General features: G+C 37.7%; 1 protein-coding gene across 2 annotated transcripts; it reads right to left on the reverse strand.

Moving 5' to 3' along the window:
- Positions 1-18,017, reverse strand: LOC119746117 (low density lipoprotein receptor adapter protein 1-B-like). 2 transcript variants are annotated; one of them, XM_038222913.1, is made up of 9 exons: positions 17,887-18,017; positions 9,736-9,878; positions 8,961-9,076; positions 4,900-5,017; positions 3,474-3,588; positions 2,953-3,102; positions 1,811-2,010; positions 858-898; positions 1-330 (listed from the first exon to the last, which is right to left on the reverse strand). In XM_038222913.1, the coding sequence occupies exons 1-9, from the start codon at positions 17,921-17,923 to the stop codon at positions 165-167; spliced, it is 1,086 nt and encodes a 361-aa protein (XP_038078841.1). In that variant the 5' UTR covers positions 17,924-18,017; the 3' UTR covers positions 1-164. The 2 variants fall into 2 exon arrangements, with proteins under 2 accessions (XP_038078841.1, XP_038078840.1); XM_038222912.1 differs by lacking the exon at positions 17,887-18,017 and adding an exon at positions 13,936-14,675.
- Positions 18,018-18,590: the final 573 nt, after the last annotated feature.

Below are 18,590 nucleotides of genomic sequence, written 5' to 3' on the forward strand. Positions count from 1 at the left end.
ACTTGTGATTTGACTTGTGATTGACTTGTGATTTGGCTTGTGATTGACTTGTGATTTGACTTGTGATTCGACCTGTGATTGATTTTGATTTGACTTGTGATGGACTAGACTACAGCTCCGCGTGATTTTACTGATTTCTTTTGTATGCTTTCTCGCAACAAATTTCAAGGTGACGGGTAATCTAATTGAAAGTTATCACTGGACCTGGATTCAAGGAGTTGATCGCGCTCCGTCTTGTTGCCCTGGAAATGAACGATGATGTCAGCATCAAACTGCGTCCTCCTAACATTTATGTCCAGTAGCTGAGGATTGGACCGACTCTCTGCCAATCTGAAGAAAAAAAATTAAGAAAATACCCAATCAAGAAAATACCCAATTGGATTTTCATGTTAGAGTGATATACAGTGATAAGCCCCTTTTTTAATACAACAGGCCAGGGCTTTCTAGTATCCTCCGTTATGCTGTTTACCTTTCATCTGTTTGTTTTTTTCTGTCCGCTGCATCTTTCAGTCTCGGGAAATGATCTTCCCAGAACTGAAAGGCCAGACCTTTAACACATAATTTTTAAAGTGATCAATGTAGATATGTTGTGGTGTCCATAATTTTGGGGACAATTTCGGCGGTGGAAAATTGAATTTCTAACACAGCCACATGATATTCATGCCTACACAAAATAAAGTGGAATTTTTTTCAGCGTCAAAAGTAGACATATGGCTCATTATCTTTTCAGGGGGCATTAGCTTTTGTGTGGGTGTTTCCTGTGGTGCAAATTACATATGTGGGTAATTTGAATATATCAAAATAAACATATTTGGATCAACTTGGACAAACAGTCTGAAACAAAGGAATTAACTTACTTTGAAAAGCTTTCATCCAGGTCAATATCACCTCCGATATGCTGTAAAAAAAAAGGTGTTAAAATCAATAAAATGATCAGGTTTATTCTGGTGGACTGTTGTTTGTTATTTAGTGAGATATTATATTCCAACCGACAGTGATCTAGAAAACAAAATTCTAGACAGCAGTGTCTAGACTCTACGTGTGGGCGGGCCATCACCCCATTATGGGGACGTTTTTTATTGTTAGGCAAATTAGGACCGAGTTATGGGAACTTTAATTCTGCTGTCCCCTAGCGTCTTCGGTCCCCATAGTACCATGGGACGACTCGCGTGTTGTCCCCACAACTAGGAAACAAGTATTTGCATTTGTTTATGGTGTAAATTGAGGACACACACGTGCAACATCATCAATGAGTTGAGGACAGGAACCAAATCGAGGACTCCTCGGTTAGAAAATGCGTACAAAACCAATGAGAAGTTACAGTACATACAAGGAAAAGGGAAGATGAACAATAGAAAATTGATGGAAGATTAGATGGCTTAAACCCCCTGCTCTTCATAGACCCGCCATAGACTTGCAATAAACTGGAAATTGTGCTCAGTCTCAAGACTACAAATAAGAATCTTGTGGCTTTGGAACCAAGGCCCAAGATTACTATGCTAATGTTGAAATTCTTTAATCACTCTACACCATGGGCGTCGCTAGGATTTTTTCTAGAGGGGGGCAAAAATTTTTTTTGCCAAAAAATGCTTGTATTTCTCAACACATTCTCGATTTATCAGTTTTAGAGGGAGGCAGGGACATTTTGCCCCCCCCCCCCCAACTCATTAAATTTACACCACTTTGTCTTCGCGCCTCTTTTTCTTTTCTTTTTTTTCTTCCTTTTTTGGGGGGGGGGGGGGCTTTTCCAGGGGGGGGCAAGTGCCCCCCCTTGCCCCCCCCCCTCGCGATGCCCATGCTCTACACTTACCCAATTCTCAAGTAGCTTTGCGGTGGCATCCGAGTCCTTTGAATCCACTGAGGAATCCACGCCGCTGTCATGTTGTCCATAACCGTTCACCATACAGGGGGAGAAACGGGGCTTGCCCGTGGGTCGTCGAGGGGGAACAACTGGGACCGTGCAGGGGGCTGACGCTGATATCGGATCCATTTCAGCTTGCACTGTCAATACTGGAGGGGATAGATACAGTCAACTCTCGTTAGTGCAAACTCTGTTAATACATGTACAAAATTTTGGTTATAACAAACACAAAGCCTTGGTCCCGACTGTGCATTTATATGCACAATGAATGGGACTGATGTTCCTCTTAATACAAAATTCTGATATAACAAACAATTTGCCTAGGTCCGAACAAGTTTGTTATAACGAGACTCGACTGTATTTATTAATTCATTAACCCCTTAGTCACTGTAGCACCCGAAACCGCCCCGCCTATAACTCACTGTACTGCCCGAAATCGCCCGAGCATTCTATGGTTTTATTGTTTCTTCAGTGAATAAATACAATGTAATACAATGTAGTACCGGTGCTAATGGGTTAACAATCATTTAACCAATCCTCAAAGCGTACTGTTTGGGGGTTAACAATCACGTTAACCAATCCTCAAAGCGTACTGTTTGTGGGTTAACCATCACGTTAACCAATCCTCAAAGCGTACTGTTTGTGGGTTAACAATCACGTTAACCAATCCTCAAAGGGTACTGTTTTTGGGTTAACAATCACGTTAACCAATCCTCAAAGCGAACTGTTTGTGGGTTAACAATCACATTAACCAATCCTCTGTTTGTGTGAAGTTCTCCTCTCTGAAATTTATTGGAATACTGTTAAAGGAATGAGCAACATTGTTTACAAATTTTGTATGCGATTAAATTTCAAGATAAAATATGGTGCTGTTTAGTTTTTGCAATGGTTTTCAAAGGTGTGTACACTTATAAATTATAAGGTGAGTACACTTAGTGCACTAAGTTTTTCCTCAAAACTTGTTTTTTTTAATTGTCAGTTTTGGGTGGTTCTGTGTATTTCACTAACTTTAATTAAAGAGATAATCCATTTCATTTCTGTGAATAATTGGTCATCATATTTATACACGTTGAAGATTAAGACTGACTCACCCCTCCTTGTACTTGAAGGTGGAGGATCCAGGGAGGGTGGTAGTGCAGGCGATGTGCCTGATGACCAGCAAGCTTCGTCTCTTCCATTGCTGCTGGAGGTAGATTTACCGCCCGGTATACTCTGAGGGGCAGATTTTTGAAGTGGTGATGCTGTGGACGAATCAAGTATCAGAAATTAACTTCACTGATTTATTTCATGAACTGGTCTTGAATCTATCAACAAAACTTTTTACAAACGATTTGTTCTTTATGTGAACATAACTTTGTTAGTCGGAAAATCTTTCCATATCTTGAATTTTCATATTTCTCCTTAACAACCTGGGGTCAAGAAATTTAAATTTCCCTTCATTTCTTCTCTAATTTTTATCTTTTACACATCTAAAAAAAAAGAGTCAATACATGCAGCTTAAATCAACTCATCTAGATGCCAATCTTTCACTGACAAGATGATTAAGGCATAGAAAGCATACTTTTGTGAAATTTGTATTAATTTTACAATTTCTTTTTTTAAGAAATCATACTTGGGGGTGCATCCTTGCTGTCGTCTGATCCGTTGTCTTGCTCATCTTTGTCTTGTTCCCACAATTCAAAAGCGATGTTGAAAGCTTGAGCTACGGTGAGAGTTAACGCCTCTGCCTGCAAGTTCAACAAATTGGTTATAAGAATTTGGTTGCATATTGTGAAGAAGAAGTCAAAATAATTTGCGTGGAGAAATTTGTTATGCAGCAGAAAGTTGTTATGCAGCGACTGATTGAAGGCTCATGAAGACAAAGGTCGTCCAAAATATAGGTGGCTTGACATTTTGGTAGGCAACCTTCACCATCACCAGAGGTATAATATATTATGAACTGGCTGCTGACCGACAAAATTGGCGTGTCATCAGGAAAAACATGAGCTGTCAGACATATTGGAAACGTATATGTACATGTACCAACCACAATAACTGTGAATAATTGTGAAAATATACATCTTTCATTTCCTTGTTTCAATTTGTAATCTAGGCAATAATGAAATGAAACATATATTAATCATTAACACTCACAATGCATGTTTTATTTGAATAATTTCTCTTTGTAGGTTTTAAATCTATAAAAGTACACATGATTCAAACCGAAACAAAAACCAACAGTTTCTTCAACAAAGGAGAATTTGGGGGAATTCGGGGGAGAATTTGGGGTTTTTTTTAATGGGAATCGCCCATCACAAGGCAAGAAGGCCGATCAAGATGCAGGCTACAAAGGAAAGTATATAGAGAGAAAAAGTTACAGAGAGAGAAGATATCTACATTCGTTATACCTCTGTCTTGAATACTGTATTTTCATTGGCCTAGAACCATCAAGTGTTAAGTTCATTAAGAGACATGGCGCACTCCCTGTGGGATATCACGTACGTGATATCCCACAGGGAGTGCGCTATGACTTTGTACATACCGGTGTGAAACGCTTGTATCATTGGTACCCATGCTATTTTCACCATGTTTTCACATATGAGTGGGAGCAGAGAACTATAACGCAACATGCATGTGAGTTGACGTTCAATTCTCATGATTGTTGTGTTTACTGCTTTTGTTTTCATGATTTTTACATCAAAATCTAAAGAATCCAAGACAGAGGTATAACAAAACAATTGTTGACAGCTGTGATATGGGAAATGATGTTTTGAACACCTTTGGGGCGCATAGCACCCCTTGGGTGTTCAAAATGTCATGTCCCACATCACAGCAGTCAACAATTGTTAATTATTCAATTTTCTTTTGAACAGGGATAGATAATAAGTAGGTGGAAAACAAGATTCAGGTAAGGAGTTCCAAAATGCAGAGAAGTGGTTTAAAGAAGAACCAGAGATGGCTCAATATATTCTGGAATTATTTTCTCGAAATTATTGGAATTCTGATTTCCTGCAAGAATAAATGAAAATCTTGAACCTTCTTAATTTTTGGTAACTTACAATTTTCCTCTTGGAGCAGAGGTAGGCGTGGCATTCCAATGCTTCAGTGATGCTGTTATTGGCGATGTAGGCGAAGACTTTATTATCGCTTGTTTTGTCAGCTGCGCAGTAGGATATTCTGCAGGGGAGGGACAAGAACACGTGGGAGTTTAATAGTGTGGTTTAGAAACTGCGTCGCCATATGGTGCTGGTTACAAGTTTAACTTTGGATGGCTACCAGTATATATCGCTGAGAGTGGGTGTAGGATTGGAGATTTATGTAAAGTGTAGGTGGACTATACAACGTGGCCCGGCCATAAAAGTATGGATAATTCGGAAAGGAAATTAACACATTACACAAATGTACAGTGTGTTGTATAAGTAACTCATAATAGTTATATTACTTCAAACAGCATGTCTAAGGCCATCATAAAATAATAATAATATTCATTTCTAAAGTGCAGATTCCATGTTCAAATGCGCTTTACGATTCTTCAAATTCTTAAAAGCACTGAAAAATAATAAATTAATTCAAATAATACAAAGCTCTATTAAAATGCAAATAAAGAAAATACAGGGGAAAAAGTTGTAAATTAATAAACATAATAAGTAATTGAGGATAAAAATTAAAAGGTAAATTTGAAATGTAAAAACTCTAAATACAAAGACAATTACCAACACCACGATACACTATAAACCTGCATGTACTTAAAGTAAGAGATCTCAAAACATGTTGTATAAAAGTTGGGAATGGTTCAGTATAAAACCCTTTTATTTTTGTTTTTTAAATGTAATCTCTTTTTCATCATAATGAAAAGACTCTTCACTCTTCTTGTACAAATAAATGTAAATGATGAGTCGATATCAACCCAAATGGCACCTACTTGGCTATCTGATATAGGCCTATACAATTTATATGATTCTGTCTATTACGTAACAGCTCTTTATAGGCAATTTAATCTGATTCTGAATGTAGTATGTTGTGTGTACTTTTTATTTCCTATTTGCTCGGAGAAATTACACTGAAACGAGTGATTTTCCAGCAAGCCGGATTCAGGAATCAACTTGTTCTACAGGTGCAAGTCCGGAGCAGTGTTTCTAGCTTAGAAGAACAAAAATCCCTTTTTTAAGGAAAACTACAAGTACCTTTTAAGGATTTAATTTTGTGAAAGACGATCGCATGCTTCTAGCTTGAATGAAGGTATGTTATGTAATAAAGAATTGTTTTTATCATAAACAGTCTCAGGGCTTCAGGGAGACCAATATTTATTTGTTCTGTATGATCATGTTAAGTGTCATTTTTGCAACCACGCCATGCATGACACTTAAAGGTACACGCCTGTGGATCAGACACTCAGTGTACTAGAGCAAGTCTAAGGTGAACTCACAAAAGCAGGTCATGTTTTGACTGGGAGTGCAATTTGATGCAGTGGCATATAAATACCCTTGGCTTACCAGTACACATGTACATGTATAAGTACATGTGCATGTACATGCACATGTACATAAATGCACACTGTACTCTCGAACTCGGTTAGGGTTATAAATGTGCGAAGCTTTTTTTTTTCTTATGCACGTACACAAGAAGCGAGGTTGCTGGAATAGTGGAAGGAAGTGTTTATGTCTGCACGTCACCACGTGCATATTTATTTAGAATGCATTGTAAATTCATCCTCATTATCACAAAGGCTGATCTTTTCAAATATACGTGCGTAAAATTTGTGTTATTGTAAAAAATTATTATTATGGGAACTGAGAAAATGCCCCTAGGTAAAAAAAATGGACAGGCCATTTTAGTCACTTTGCTTTGAAGGAGACATGATCACAAGCTTCATTGAGTGTGTTTTAATGCCCTGAAATTAACGGTTGAGCTCATGAATATGCTTTATCCTTGAGCCACTGGGTAGAAGCCTTGAGCAATACATGCCCCGAGCAATACATGCCCCCCAGGGCTCCTTTCATGCATACGTTTCATATTGCATACTATAAAGCAATATGCTGCTGACAGTGACGCAGTGCCCTTTGGCAGGGCCCCGCATAATGATTGGCGGTTTGATGTCATTCATATAAACGGGGAACGTGCAAGCCTGTGTACACACAGTGTTTTTTCACTAGGTTCAACCGGCGGTCAAGCATGGGGTGATGTGTACTCGCTGTGTCGCGTATGCTGTACATGTGTACATATGTGCAAACACCATGTAGGGCCTATGTCTGTCTGTCTGTCGGTCTGTCTGGAACGGGTAGTTATTTCTGGGACAGCAGAACATGGACAGGTGAGCACTGAACAGCAAAATGAAAACTTGAAAAAAAAACACCTGTCTTAAAATGCATAAATAGCCCTGACTATTTTATAATCCTAACAAAATGAGACATTAATTGACGAATGGAATACAAAGAGTAACATGTAACCATTACTCTGTATTTCATTCAACAATCTTGGAATATTATTCCTTTGGAAAAATATTTAAAATATTACACATTAAATTCCTTTGAAGCAGGTTAGAAAATTAATTGGATTGTTATCTATCTAAGCCAAACGTGTACATGAGGAACATGTAAACAAAGGAAATACATGTACATTTGTACGTTGAGTCTGGAATTCTCAAGATGATGACTTTTTCTCCAGCAGCCTATTTAAAGTACTGAGCAAATATATGGTCAGAATTGTCCATCATTTCAAAGGTGTGGGCTTGTTATTCCTCGTCATCATATGCCTGATACAAGCGATACAATCCCTTTAATAGCTTAGCCAGATGTTCCTTTTAAAAACAAAATATACAAAAGTACAAAAGACCTTTACGTACTTCCTCCTACGACCAATTAATTTATTCGTAGGAGTGGGTGGGAGTGATTGTAATTTGTTATGGCTGATTCAACTTCAACTGATATTAAATTGCTAGTAGACTTTTGAAAACATAATGCAAGCTGCTTTGCATATTTGTGAATAAAATGTTGACTTTAACTTATCCTGGTGAGTAGAAAAGAGTTTAAACGTTGGGAAAATGGTGGTTTTCCGGCTGATTATTTGATTTTCATTCTGTCATTTTGTTATATTGTACCTCATTTACAGCTGTTGCACAATACTCTGATTTTACTCTACAAATGTACCCACTCGAGACTGTGATAAAAAAAGACAGTGTATTTTAAGGGTATTGTTTTAATTTTATGTAATTGAGGTGCTTTGACCAAAAAAGTAGTGAGGCAGGTAAAATTTTAAGGAACTGATTTTGCGTTTAATTTTGTTAACGTTTGTAATTTTAAGCCATTTCATAAAGGCTGACACCTGCCCGTTATGTCTGAAGATAGGCGTGATGGACATGATAAATCAACAATGACTGTCATAATAACGGGCAGCCATTGATAAGGTAAAAACTTAACTTCATGTGCTTCAAATGTAATCAAGTATTAAGCTTTTGTAAAATAACTAGGTTTGAAAACATCGTTTTCTCACAAGAAGACTCCGTGAACGTAGATCCCTTTTTTTTAATTCGGGTTTCGTTTTTGAATATTCGTAAACGGATTAAGAGTGTTTTTCCGTTTAAAGCCAGAGTCCACCATTTGCAGCTATCCAAAAAGTAACTGGCATAATTATTGTTGAAAAACATACTTGGTTGAAAGATGGTAAGGGGACTAAACTCCCTGTGAAATTATTCTTTCTGGCAAGCTGTCATTTTGAAGAAATCAACAAAAGAAGGCCTTTCCAACGGTGCCGTAGGAAATTCAAATTAGTATTTCGTTTTGTTATTTGGCGAAGCGTAGCTGCAATCGACTCAGTGTGTCGGACGCTGAATTCAGGCCCAATTCAAAACATGATTCAGCAACTTTTGATTTGAATCGCGATCCTAGAATGTTGTTTTTCTCGAAATATACAGCTAAAGCTGAGCTGAAACTTCATCAGGTTAGTTGTTCAGCACCCTTCTTTAGATCTTGAGCACTTTTGTTGCTTCAAACGAACAAAATGCACAAATTACAACTGGTGGACTATACCTTTAAACATGTAAACGTCACATCCTTACAAAATGTCACTCCATTTCTAGATGTGATACAGATGGGTGAGAAAGGAAGGGCAGTGAAACAATTACCTGTGTATTGAAATCTCTTGTACATCCTCGAGCCTTTCAAGGTTTGTCTGTATGATAGCCTTCGGAGTTACCGTCAGGGAAACCTTTTTGAACAACAGTTTGCTTTGGTATTTCGCCTGAAGAAAAAAAAGAAAAGCAAAAACCTTATTAAACCTTACCAAGTTCAAATGAATCTTAGAGCCCGAAGACCTTTTCTTTTAGTCGTTAGATTCACGAACAGTTGAACCAACTGGTAACTAAATTCATGTAAGATTTACATTTGGGGTTTTGCTGCGCTGATGAGTACATTGTTTTCTCTGTGAATGAGTTAGCAAAATGTTTTTTAATGAAGTGCTTCAGTAGGGCGGGTGACTGGCCTTGAACAGTCGCGAAAGGGGAATGACGTTGAGGGTTTTTTTTCACAGAAATATCAAAGATGATCGCGACAAAGTGGTGGTACCAGGATAAATTCATAATTCTTTGAGATTACATTTCAATTATTCATCATACTGAATACAGATAATTTTTGTTGTTTGTTAAAATATAAAGTGAAAAGATGACTCAGCTTTTCACTTTCTTATGACAATTGCTATGTTAAAGTCAAATTCATCAATTTTAAAACTTATTTTATTACTGGTATGACGAGGATATCTTCAAAACACCATTTAAGTGGGTTAGGGTTGACAACTCAAATTTCAACAGACAAGAGCAAGCAGGATGCAGAAGATACGCTGTAGACGCACAACAATGAAGTCATATGAAGACATAATTTTAATAAATAAATAAGTTTACTTACATTGTGTATGATTCTTTTGACGGCCTCAGCTGTATGGGTTTCATCATTGGACATACTGACCAGGCACATACCCAGGTATTTGGCGTAGAAGGTGATGCCTTCCAAGACCGGCTCCTTGGATCTCTCCCAGTCATCTTGGAACTCTGAGGATAAAGATGGGACAAAAGACAACCAATTTATAAAGCGTTCGGCACTATGGTCTGTCTAGCACTGTTTACTTGCAGATGGCTAGGAGACATTACAGTATGAAGTCTGCTTGGAATATGGATGTCATTTCTGGCAACATTGGCACTTTTCCATTTCTGGCTTCAGAAAAGAAAACTCAACTCTCTGAAAATGACAACGGCTTATCCTTTGTAATTCAGTTTTATCTGAAGTGAAACAAGAAATTTTTGTTTGAAAAATATAAATGTAAATAAACACTTTTGATATAGGTAAAGGAGTAGTATAATGGAACGTCGCTATTAAACCGAGCACCACTCTATACCGAACATTCAGCTATACCGAACACCGTGCTTGGCTCCCGATTTTTGTGTACAAAACGTACTGAACATTGTTGTTGAAAAATGTCAACACAAGAGTGACAAGTAACTATTATTTTCCAAAGGAATAGAAGGGGAAAGTCACCCATTGGTACTTTGGTAGTAAGCTCAAAACTGTGTAATTAAATAGTTCAACACCAGGGTGTGCAGGGTGAAGTTCTGAAGGAAAAGGGCGCTATTTATTGAATAGTGAGTACCGGAACACCAGCAGCTTAAAATCGCTTTATCGAAAGATTGCCGTTACAAACAATTTTGTTATAGCAGAGTTCCACTGTACAGGGTAATACAGACTTGTACGTACAAATGAAACGACACAAATAACAATATGTTAAAAATGACTTCTTGTTACAAAAGAGTACACATAAGAGGGCCTCACATTTTGATCCTAACCTAAAAAAAGACTTGGAAAAAAGCTTACGTCACACATCACTACACAATCAATGAAAGAAAGTTGCATTTTTAAAATATTTCTGTTGTACGTGTGGTCATGTAGATTTCATAGAGAAAGTCAGTTGAAGCGTAAAGTCAACAAAACTTTTCCTTTTCGATGCCTGGGAAACTTAGTACACCTACATTAAGATTTCAGTCAGTGACAGACTGTACAAGTTACCTATCCATTGTACTTCCAATCTGCGATGAAAGAAATTCCTCAGCATTCTTACGTATGTACTTTTTACAAAAGCTGTCTGAGCCAAAAATACTTTCGATTCAACAACGTTGCTGCGCTACAGTGACTTCTTATACAATGTATGCGAAGGACAGTCAACTTTTTTTGTGCAGCCAAATTCAGCAGGTTGAAGTCCTTTTCATACATGTATACCCTTTTTAAACAGCCCAGTTTAAATAGCAAGTTAAGAAGTACGATTTCATTATGATGTCAGCTTTTATAAAAAGCAAATTTTAGCAAAAGTCGATTACTCACATAAAAAACAACAATTACATACGCACCCTTGTTTCAAAACAAGCAACTGTAACTATGTACCGGTACATGTTGCTGAATTTGTCAAACAGGAAATTACAGTAAACCTTGTATGAGATTTACACACTCAAATTAATATTGTGTTCACGTTTGTTCATATCATGTCCTGGATTTAGGGTTGATCCAGGGTTGGTCAATGTGGAAGTTGGGTTGGGTTATTTGGAAAGATAAGTTCCCCGGTACCTGTACATCATCTGGTACAGAAATGATGCATAATCACTTCCCATTTATAGGAAATGTATTGTAATGGTTCACATACGTTTACAAGTGGAAAAAAATGAGGAAGTACAAGTACCACAATACTGTACAAATGTAGGCCTATCTCCCATTTACAAAATGAAATACAGTATTTACACTTAACGACCAACACTGATCAAACAATTTTGAATGAAGATTTTTTATATTAAAGCATTCACTGTTTTTCTGTTCTGATGGTTACACCTCTATGTTCCGACATCCCTATGTTCCGACTGCACATATTCCTATTATTCCTAACCCTAACCCTAACCGGGAGTTACACAATCTAGGTTGTCGGAACATAGGGGTGTCGGAACATAGAGCAGTCACCGTTCTGATATTCAGTTAGTTCTACCATAGAGCAAGGTTGGTTATACTGTTCTCATATATTGCAACACCTGCAGGGACCAATTTAATTGACACATCTTTATTACTACACTTGTGCTTCGCAATCATTGTGGCAAACGGGTACCTATGTTCCCCAATAGATGTTCCCTAACCCTAACCCTTACCCTAAGGATTTCGGGGAACACTGGTATCGGGAAAATAGGTATTGTGGAACATCGGAAAACCCGTAGCAAACATACATGTATCTGAAGTCAAAGATGATCAAGCTCTCTAGTAAGAGCCAGACAGACCTGTGGATTTATGTCTTCCACAATCTGTTCCTTGCTAGATGTTAATTCCACTTTGTGCCCCCATGGAGAAAGGACACATGGTGCTCCAGAGACACCACTTATTTGATCTGCGGGATCAAGCAGCCGAAAGTTGTACCACAGTGACCTTCAGCGCTTCAGAAGTCACTTTCTTTTTCCCATGCCCGCCCGCCCGCCCGCCCGCCCGCCCGCCCGCCCACCCAGTGTTCATTTTAGTGGCACATTCTTGCCATGTGTGGAATACTTGTGGTCACCCTCCTCTTTAGAGTTGCGGGCACACCAGTCCACATGCTGTCTGATCCCATTGAATTGCCACAAGAGCCAGATAATCCCCCACGTGAATTCAAACACTTTTTGCGCACATGACATTTTTCAGTTTCTTGCCTACGGGATTGCAATTGTAAAGTAAAATAACTTCAGGCACGGTTTGGCTAACATTCTTCAACATGTACAATACAATATATTGTTAATTCAAACAGTATTTTAACCCTAGCTACCAGTCTTGAATCCTCTAACAGAAATGATTCATAAAATGCAAGATATGGCAAAGTAAACATTTCTCCATAATTATCAAAAACCCACACCGTCAAAAAGCTATAGTACTACTGAAATCTTTATCTGGTTAAAAGTTTGACTGATTGCACAGTATAATGGCCACTTCCTGTGGTTAAAGGGAATATACATCATTTGCTTTTGCTGTAATTTTCAGAAATGGATGGAATTGGGGGGTTGAAAATATATAGCAAATATAGTTACACTGACTTTTTGAGGTTTTGGGTTCGAAAATGCTACAAAAACCAAGAAAAACAATCATTTTCCTGTAGTCTGGTTCCCTGACTCCATATAAGAAGAAACAGAGCAGTTTACATACATTGGGGAATTGTAAGGTCAGGGAACCAGTCTAGCTGGCTCGTACCCGTTCATAGGTTTGTAATCGATTGCAAACAAGTGCGATGGTCAATTGGGGCCAGTATTTGAAAAAAAGCCAGTTTTTTTCCAACGCTGATCGGCCGATCAGCGTTGGAAATTGATACAAAAATACCACTTTTCTTGAAAATGACAGTATACCAGGTGCCATGATTTTACAGGATGCTTTACACTGTCATTCACTAACAGTCCAGCAAGGTATTTCAAAATAATTTGGTAGTTTTATTTTTTGATGTTTGCAAATGATGTATTTTCCCTTTAAGAAGCCGCACAGCCCCACACATCTTGCACCGCAGCTGCACACCCAAGAAATAAAACCCAATATTGATTTGTTTCAAAAGGGAAACAAAGAGCGTTATAGTCCAGGGCTGACCGCAAGAAATGGAGGGAGATCTGTAGGGCAGGCTTGATAAGGAGGTGAACAAAGAAGCTGAAGGGTTATGATGGATGCTGGTTGAATTCAGAGTATACACGTGGTCAAGTAATAAGACAGGCCTATTTTGGTACGGTATCACTATCAGCCATACGTCCAGCTTTTGAGTTTAGAAATGAAGGGTGTCACAAAGCCCCCATTAAAAGGCCCCATCCCTTGCCTTCTTAGATGAACAAAATGAGAATTTTCCAATTAGAAAATTTGGGATAAATTTGTTCTTCTCCACAAATCTTCTATTTGTACTTAAACCTTTACTTCTACTTCTATGTTGTTTCTCAACAAAAACCTACTCAGCAACTAGATTAGTGTAGCCTATAGGGCCTACAACTCACTCTTCTTAAATTTGTAACATTCCAAAGTCCATTTTAGCTTATCTTAATGAACGGGTCTAAATGCGTAGTGATCTACAAACTTTTCCAGTTTTACCTGCCGTTAGAAGTGCGTCACTCGACGAGTAATCATCATCACTCATTGCTCCTAGTAAATCAACCGCCTTAATAAGTAAAGATGTTGAACCTTGCTTATCCAGAGACAATCTTCAGAAGCGTTTTCCAAAGAAGAATTTTGGAATGAGTCAACTATGCAGATGTGGCATGAGACGAACGTCAAGAATCTTACACATCCATTCCTCCTTCTTGAAGGCCAAAATTGTTTTGCAGAATGTTTGTTGTCAGAGGTTCTTCTCAGCTCTCCTGATTAACCTTTCACTTCTCTCTGTTGCCCAAAGATGGTTGAGCGGCCGATTGGCAAGTGACTGTACATGTTCTGATGGAACTCATCAGAAATCTGTCTGTCTGTGGTGAAATCTTGGAGACTCTGAGTAATAGTACGTAATCAGCAAATGGTACCAGTGCCAGCAAGGCAGGGGAGCTGGGCTTATGTTGTAATGAGTTATTTCCCCATGTCTGGACAGGGTATTAAGAACACAGCATCCTTCAGGGTCACTTATGGTCACAAGGTCACAGAATGTGGGCCAGTTGAGTCATTCATATTTTTCTTAGAGCTAAGATTTGACAAACTGTTCTTCAAAAACAAGTGAATTAAATGGGTACCGGTACCAATGCCATGTGAACTTTTCCTGACTTAGAAGCCAGGTCTCAACATAATCCCGGCCAGCTTGATACTGAAAATTCCTACATCATCAGCATTGACTCACAAACTTGTGCCAACTGTACGTACACTGTAATTTGTGTGAAGAATCCTCAATGCATGTCAAGACAATTCGATCATAGACAAAATACACTGTTAATTTTGTGTGAAAACCACTCTAACTTAAGAAATACCCTGAAAAAAATCAACCGATCCAGTGGAAACTTGATCTATGAATGAATTTCACTCTCAATTTATGTCTGGTCCCTAGTTAATTGTCACTCCTTGGAAGAAAGAAAGTGATTACTTGTTTGTAGGTTTCAGACCCATTTGCCAAATTCTCGGTCAAATGAGCATACTTCTGTTCTTCAGACATGAAGTACTGAACTTGTTATGATGACTTATAGTCATCTTGAGCTACTTACAAATCCTGCTGCTCTAAAGACTAAAACAAGGAATGTTTGGTTCAACACTTGATGTACAATGTACATGTAGTAAATTGTGTTTGATCAAATTAAACACTGATTGCTCTACCGAGTTGATAGCAGGTCAGTGGTCATTGTTATAAAACCACGATAAAGCTTGAATAAAATCAAGAGTTGGAACCCATTACAAGATCCCTGGATAACAGGAATACATCCAGCAGTGTATACGGTAGCACTCACATGTAAGTGGGATTACACACCGAGCAAGGACCAACGCAATGACTACTGGCTCACTGCCAGCCAGACAGCTTTATAATTTAATAATGAATCACATACAGTTTAAGCAGGTGCATCTTGGACTCTTGCCAAATTTAAAAACCTCCTCAGTACATGTACATGTATGTACATAGTACATGTACACAACATGTCTACACTACCACTTTCATAGACGAGTTTGATTTAAATTAAAAAATTAAATCTCCCATCAAAATTATCTGGTCAATACCAATTTGCCAATTGAACAGTGAGAAAATTAAGAGTCTTCTGGTTTGCCGGTCACATTATAAAATTGGAAGGGCTCGTTATTAAATTTGCGATTAACCTTGTTACATTAAGTTGAAATGCAAGACATTTTTGCATACATTCAATGCAACCTTAATTTGGGAAAGATTTCCTATGTATACGAAGTTCACTCAACACCCTGTGTACAAACCCTATGAGATTGGACTGAAAAATTCTAAGTGTTTTCTAAGAAAATGCTTGTATTTTCTCACTGCTCAAATTGACTTTGATGAAATGAAATTGCTATCTGGGGGCTTGTTAGTCAATACAGAGGAAAATTAGTGAACTTCGCATATGGTTATCTTGCCTTAATTTGAATACTATTTTATTTCATTTTAAAAGTTACAATTTAAGTTAACCTACATGTAATTGAGTGACAAACTTGAGAGTTAATTTTTAGGGTTAAGGGAAACACATGCTTTAAGTTATGCTAAGGAAAGGTGGATGTAACTGCAAAATTTAAATTTAGTAGTTTTTCTTCACTACATTTTAAATGAGAAAACTATTTTCTTAATTTTTTTTCTGAGTGGCACAGTGCCATAATATTTTATTCCTTTAAATGATGATTAAAAGGGAACATTTTCCGAGTAAATGTCATCTCCCTTTCAGTCGCAGATTAAGCAGACAACAGCACTACTAACTTACAGCAGCGTCTTTCCAGCCACAATGGTGATTAAGCTATAATGCCGTCTCTTTTATACTCTCTGTGATAATGTTAATGTTGTGGTCAGTGTGGAGGTCATTTATAAGCAGCACTGGCTGATAGTGTGAGCAGTGAATGGATGTATGGTTATGGCCCGTTAGTTTTCAGTGAAATTCTCGCATAATCATGTGGTTTTGCCAAAGTGCCATTTGGAAATTTTCTATTTCCTGCGGTTTTCTTTGTACTACTGGCTGCTCCCATATGCATAATGTTCATGACAAAAAAAATAAAATATCGCAATCAAATCCTTGAGCATAATTAGACAACCCTTTTTTTTACCAGAAATTAAAATAAATAAAGGTCTGAGGTTAAAATACTTAAATTTTAAAATGTATTAAAAAAATTGGGAGAACTTTGTATATATTTTTTGCCATAAAGGCATAATCTTGTCTCATAATCTTGAGTGTTGAAGACATAAACAAAAGGATACAATGATGATGACAGACAGTGATAAAATAATAAGGTAAATGGAAAATACATTACCGTAAACAAGTTTGGGTCCAAATTTTAGTTTATAGTCATGGTTAAAAAGAAATAGTTATTGCAGAAAGAGATGATTGTATTTGTGGCCTCTCCACTACACATCAAATAATTGTATGAACTAATTTTATCCCACTACACTTTGAATATATCTTCTCTTTTTTGAAATAAAATTATTAATCATGGATATGCCAACAATTCTAAAAATAATTTCTCTCACGCCCCCCCCCCCCAAAAAAAACAAATCCATGAAAAATGTTTAATGGATATGTTTGGCCCAAACAGTACAGTAATTCATGACAACAATTGAAATAGATTTGGTATGGAATCTGATTTTTTTTACTCAGAAAATAAAATAATTTGTTGTTACAGGCCTGATCGAGTTGACACCAGATTGAAATGTAAATTTTACTTGAAGTTCTATGATCAACGATTTGTTTTACTTTCTAGTTACACTTTAAAAAACATAGTTCCAGGAAAGACGAATAAGTTGAGCATAACAATTTACGGGTAGCCTACATGGTAAATACAGTGACACCGATGAGTCTAACCTCCATGGTCTAACAATGAAAATGTGTAGTCATCATGACTGTGTTTTATAACAAATTCACTTCCTTCTTCATGATCGTGTTCGACAACATGGATGGGAATAAACACGTGCACAAAATAAAACACGAACTTCAGAATTAGAAAAAAAATAAAGCATAGGCCCCCTATCATCATTTTGATAGAGAAAGTCTATTTTATTTTTAATGATCATTCAATTTCTTATTTTATGATCAAAAAGTCACAAAATGATCGCACTGTAAACCACACTTTGGGCACTGATGTCTGATGATGAAATTGAAAAGACGCTGCGTCACATCTGGTGAACATCATCACCCGTGCCGGCCTGCCATTGAATATTTTGCCACGTGAGAAAAACGCCGGTTCCGGTTACGTGTACATGGTAAGCCGGTTGTTGTGCCGCACGTACTCTACGTGCATGATACAGACTCGACTGAGCACCAACTTCACACCAAAACACAATCAAAACATTGGATTAAAACGTCCGTTTTTCCAAAGACACACTCTAACCGATCCTAAATTCTACACGAATATCATCTAGGATATACTTACTTCGATGCCTCCCCTTTCCGAAACGATTCTTCATCATTTTTAACGATTAATTTCACGTGAAACTGCAACGTGGACAGCCGGAAAAATCGTCGTCAGGTCTTGTAGTAAAATTTGTGCGTGCGTAATATATTAAGGAATGCGTCGCCATTAATATGCAAATTTCATTGAGGTAATTCACCATATATGGTTGTGGGGGCGTGACTGTCTGCAACGGCCAACGAAAAGCGCGCCTTTTTCGCTGGTGTGCCTCGCTAGCTGATTCAGTAATTGATTTCCCCGGCCCTGAATACATTCTGCGCATTTGGTCTCTTGTGGATGAACCTGTATTTTTAACCCAGGGAAATAGTTTTTGCTTCACCTGAAACATTCCATTATTGCAATTAAGGAGAACAAAGTATTACACAAAAGTAATGGTTTACATAGTTATTTCTCAGGGCCAAATAACCGATTGGATTCTTGAAAAAAAGTACAAAATGTTCCACCCCAATCTCCAAATAACTATCTGAAAGGGATTACTCCACATTAACCGCAACCAGGGGAAAACAAGAAAAAGCTTTCAATTCTGAGAAAGTTTTTAAGAAAATGTAATCGGCAAAATTATATTTAAAAATATATACATGTATCCCCCGTCAGCCCCCCCCCCCAATAAAATCTACTAAAAAAATAATGTGCACTGTATGTATGGCGCGCCCTCACCACACCCT

This window comes from Patiria miniata, unplaced genomic scaffold, assembly GCF_015706575.1.
Source record: "Patiria miniata isolate m_02_andy unplaced genomic scaffold, ASM1570657v1 HiC_scaffold_7, whole genome shotgun sequence".
NCBI lineage: Eukaryota > Metazoa > Echinodermata > Asteroidea > Valvatida > Asterinidae > Patiria > Patiria miniata.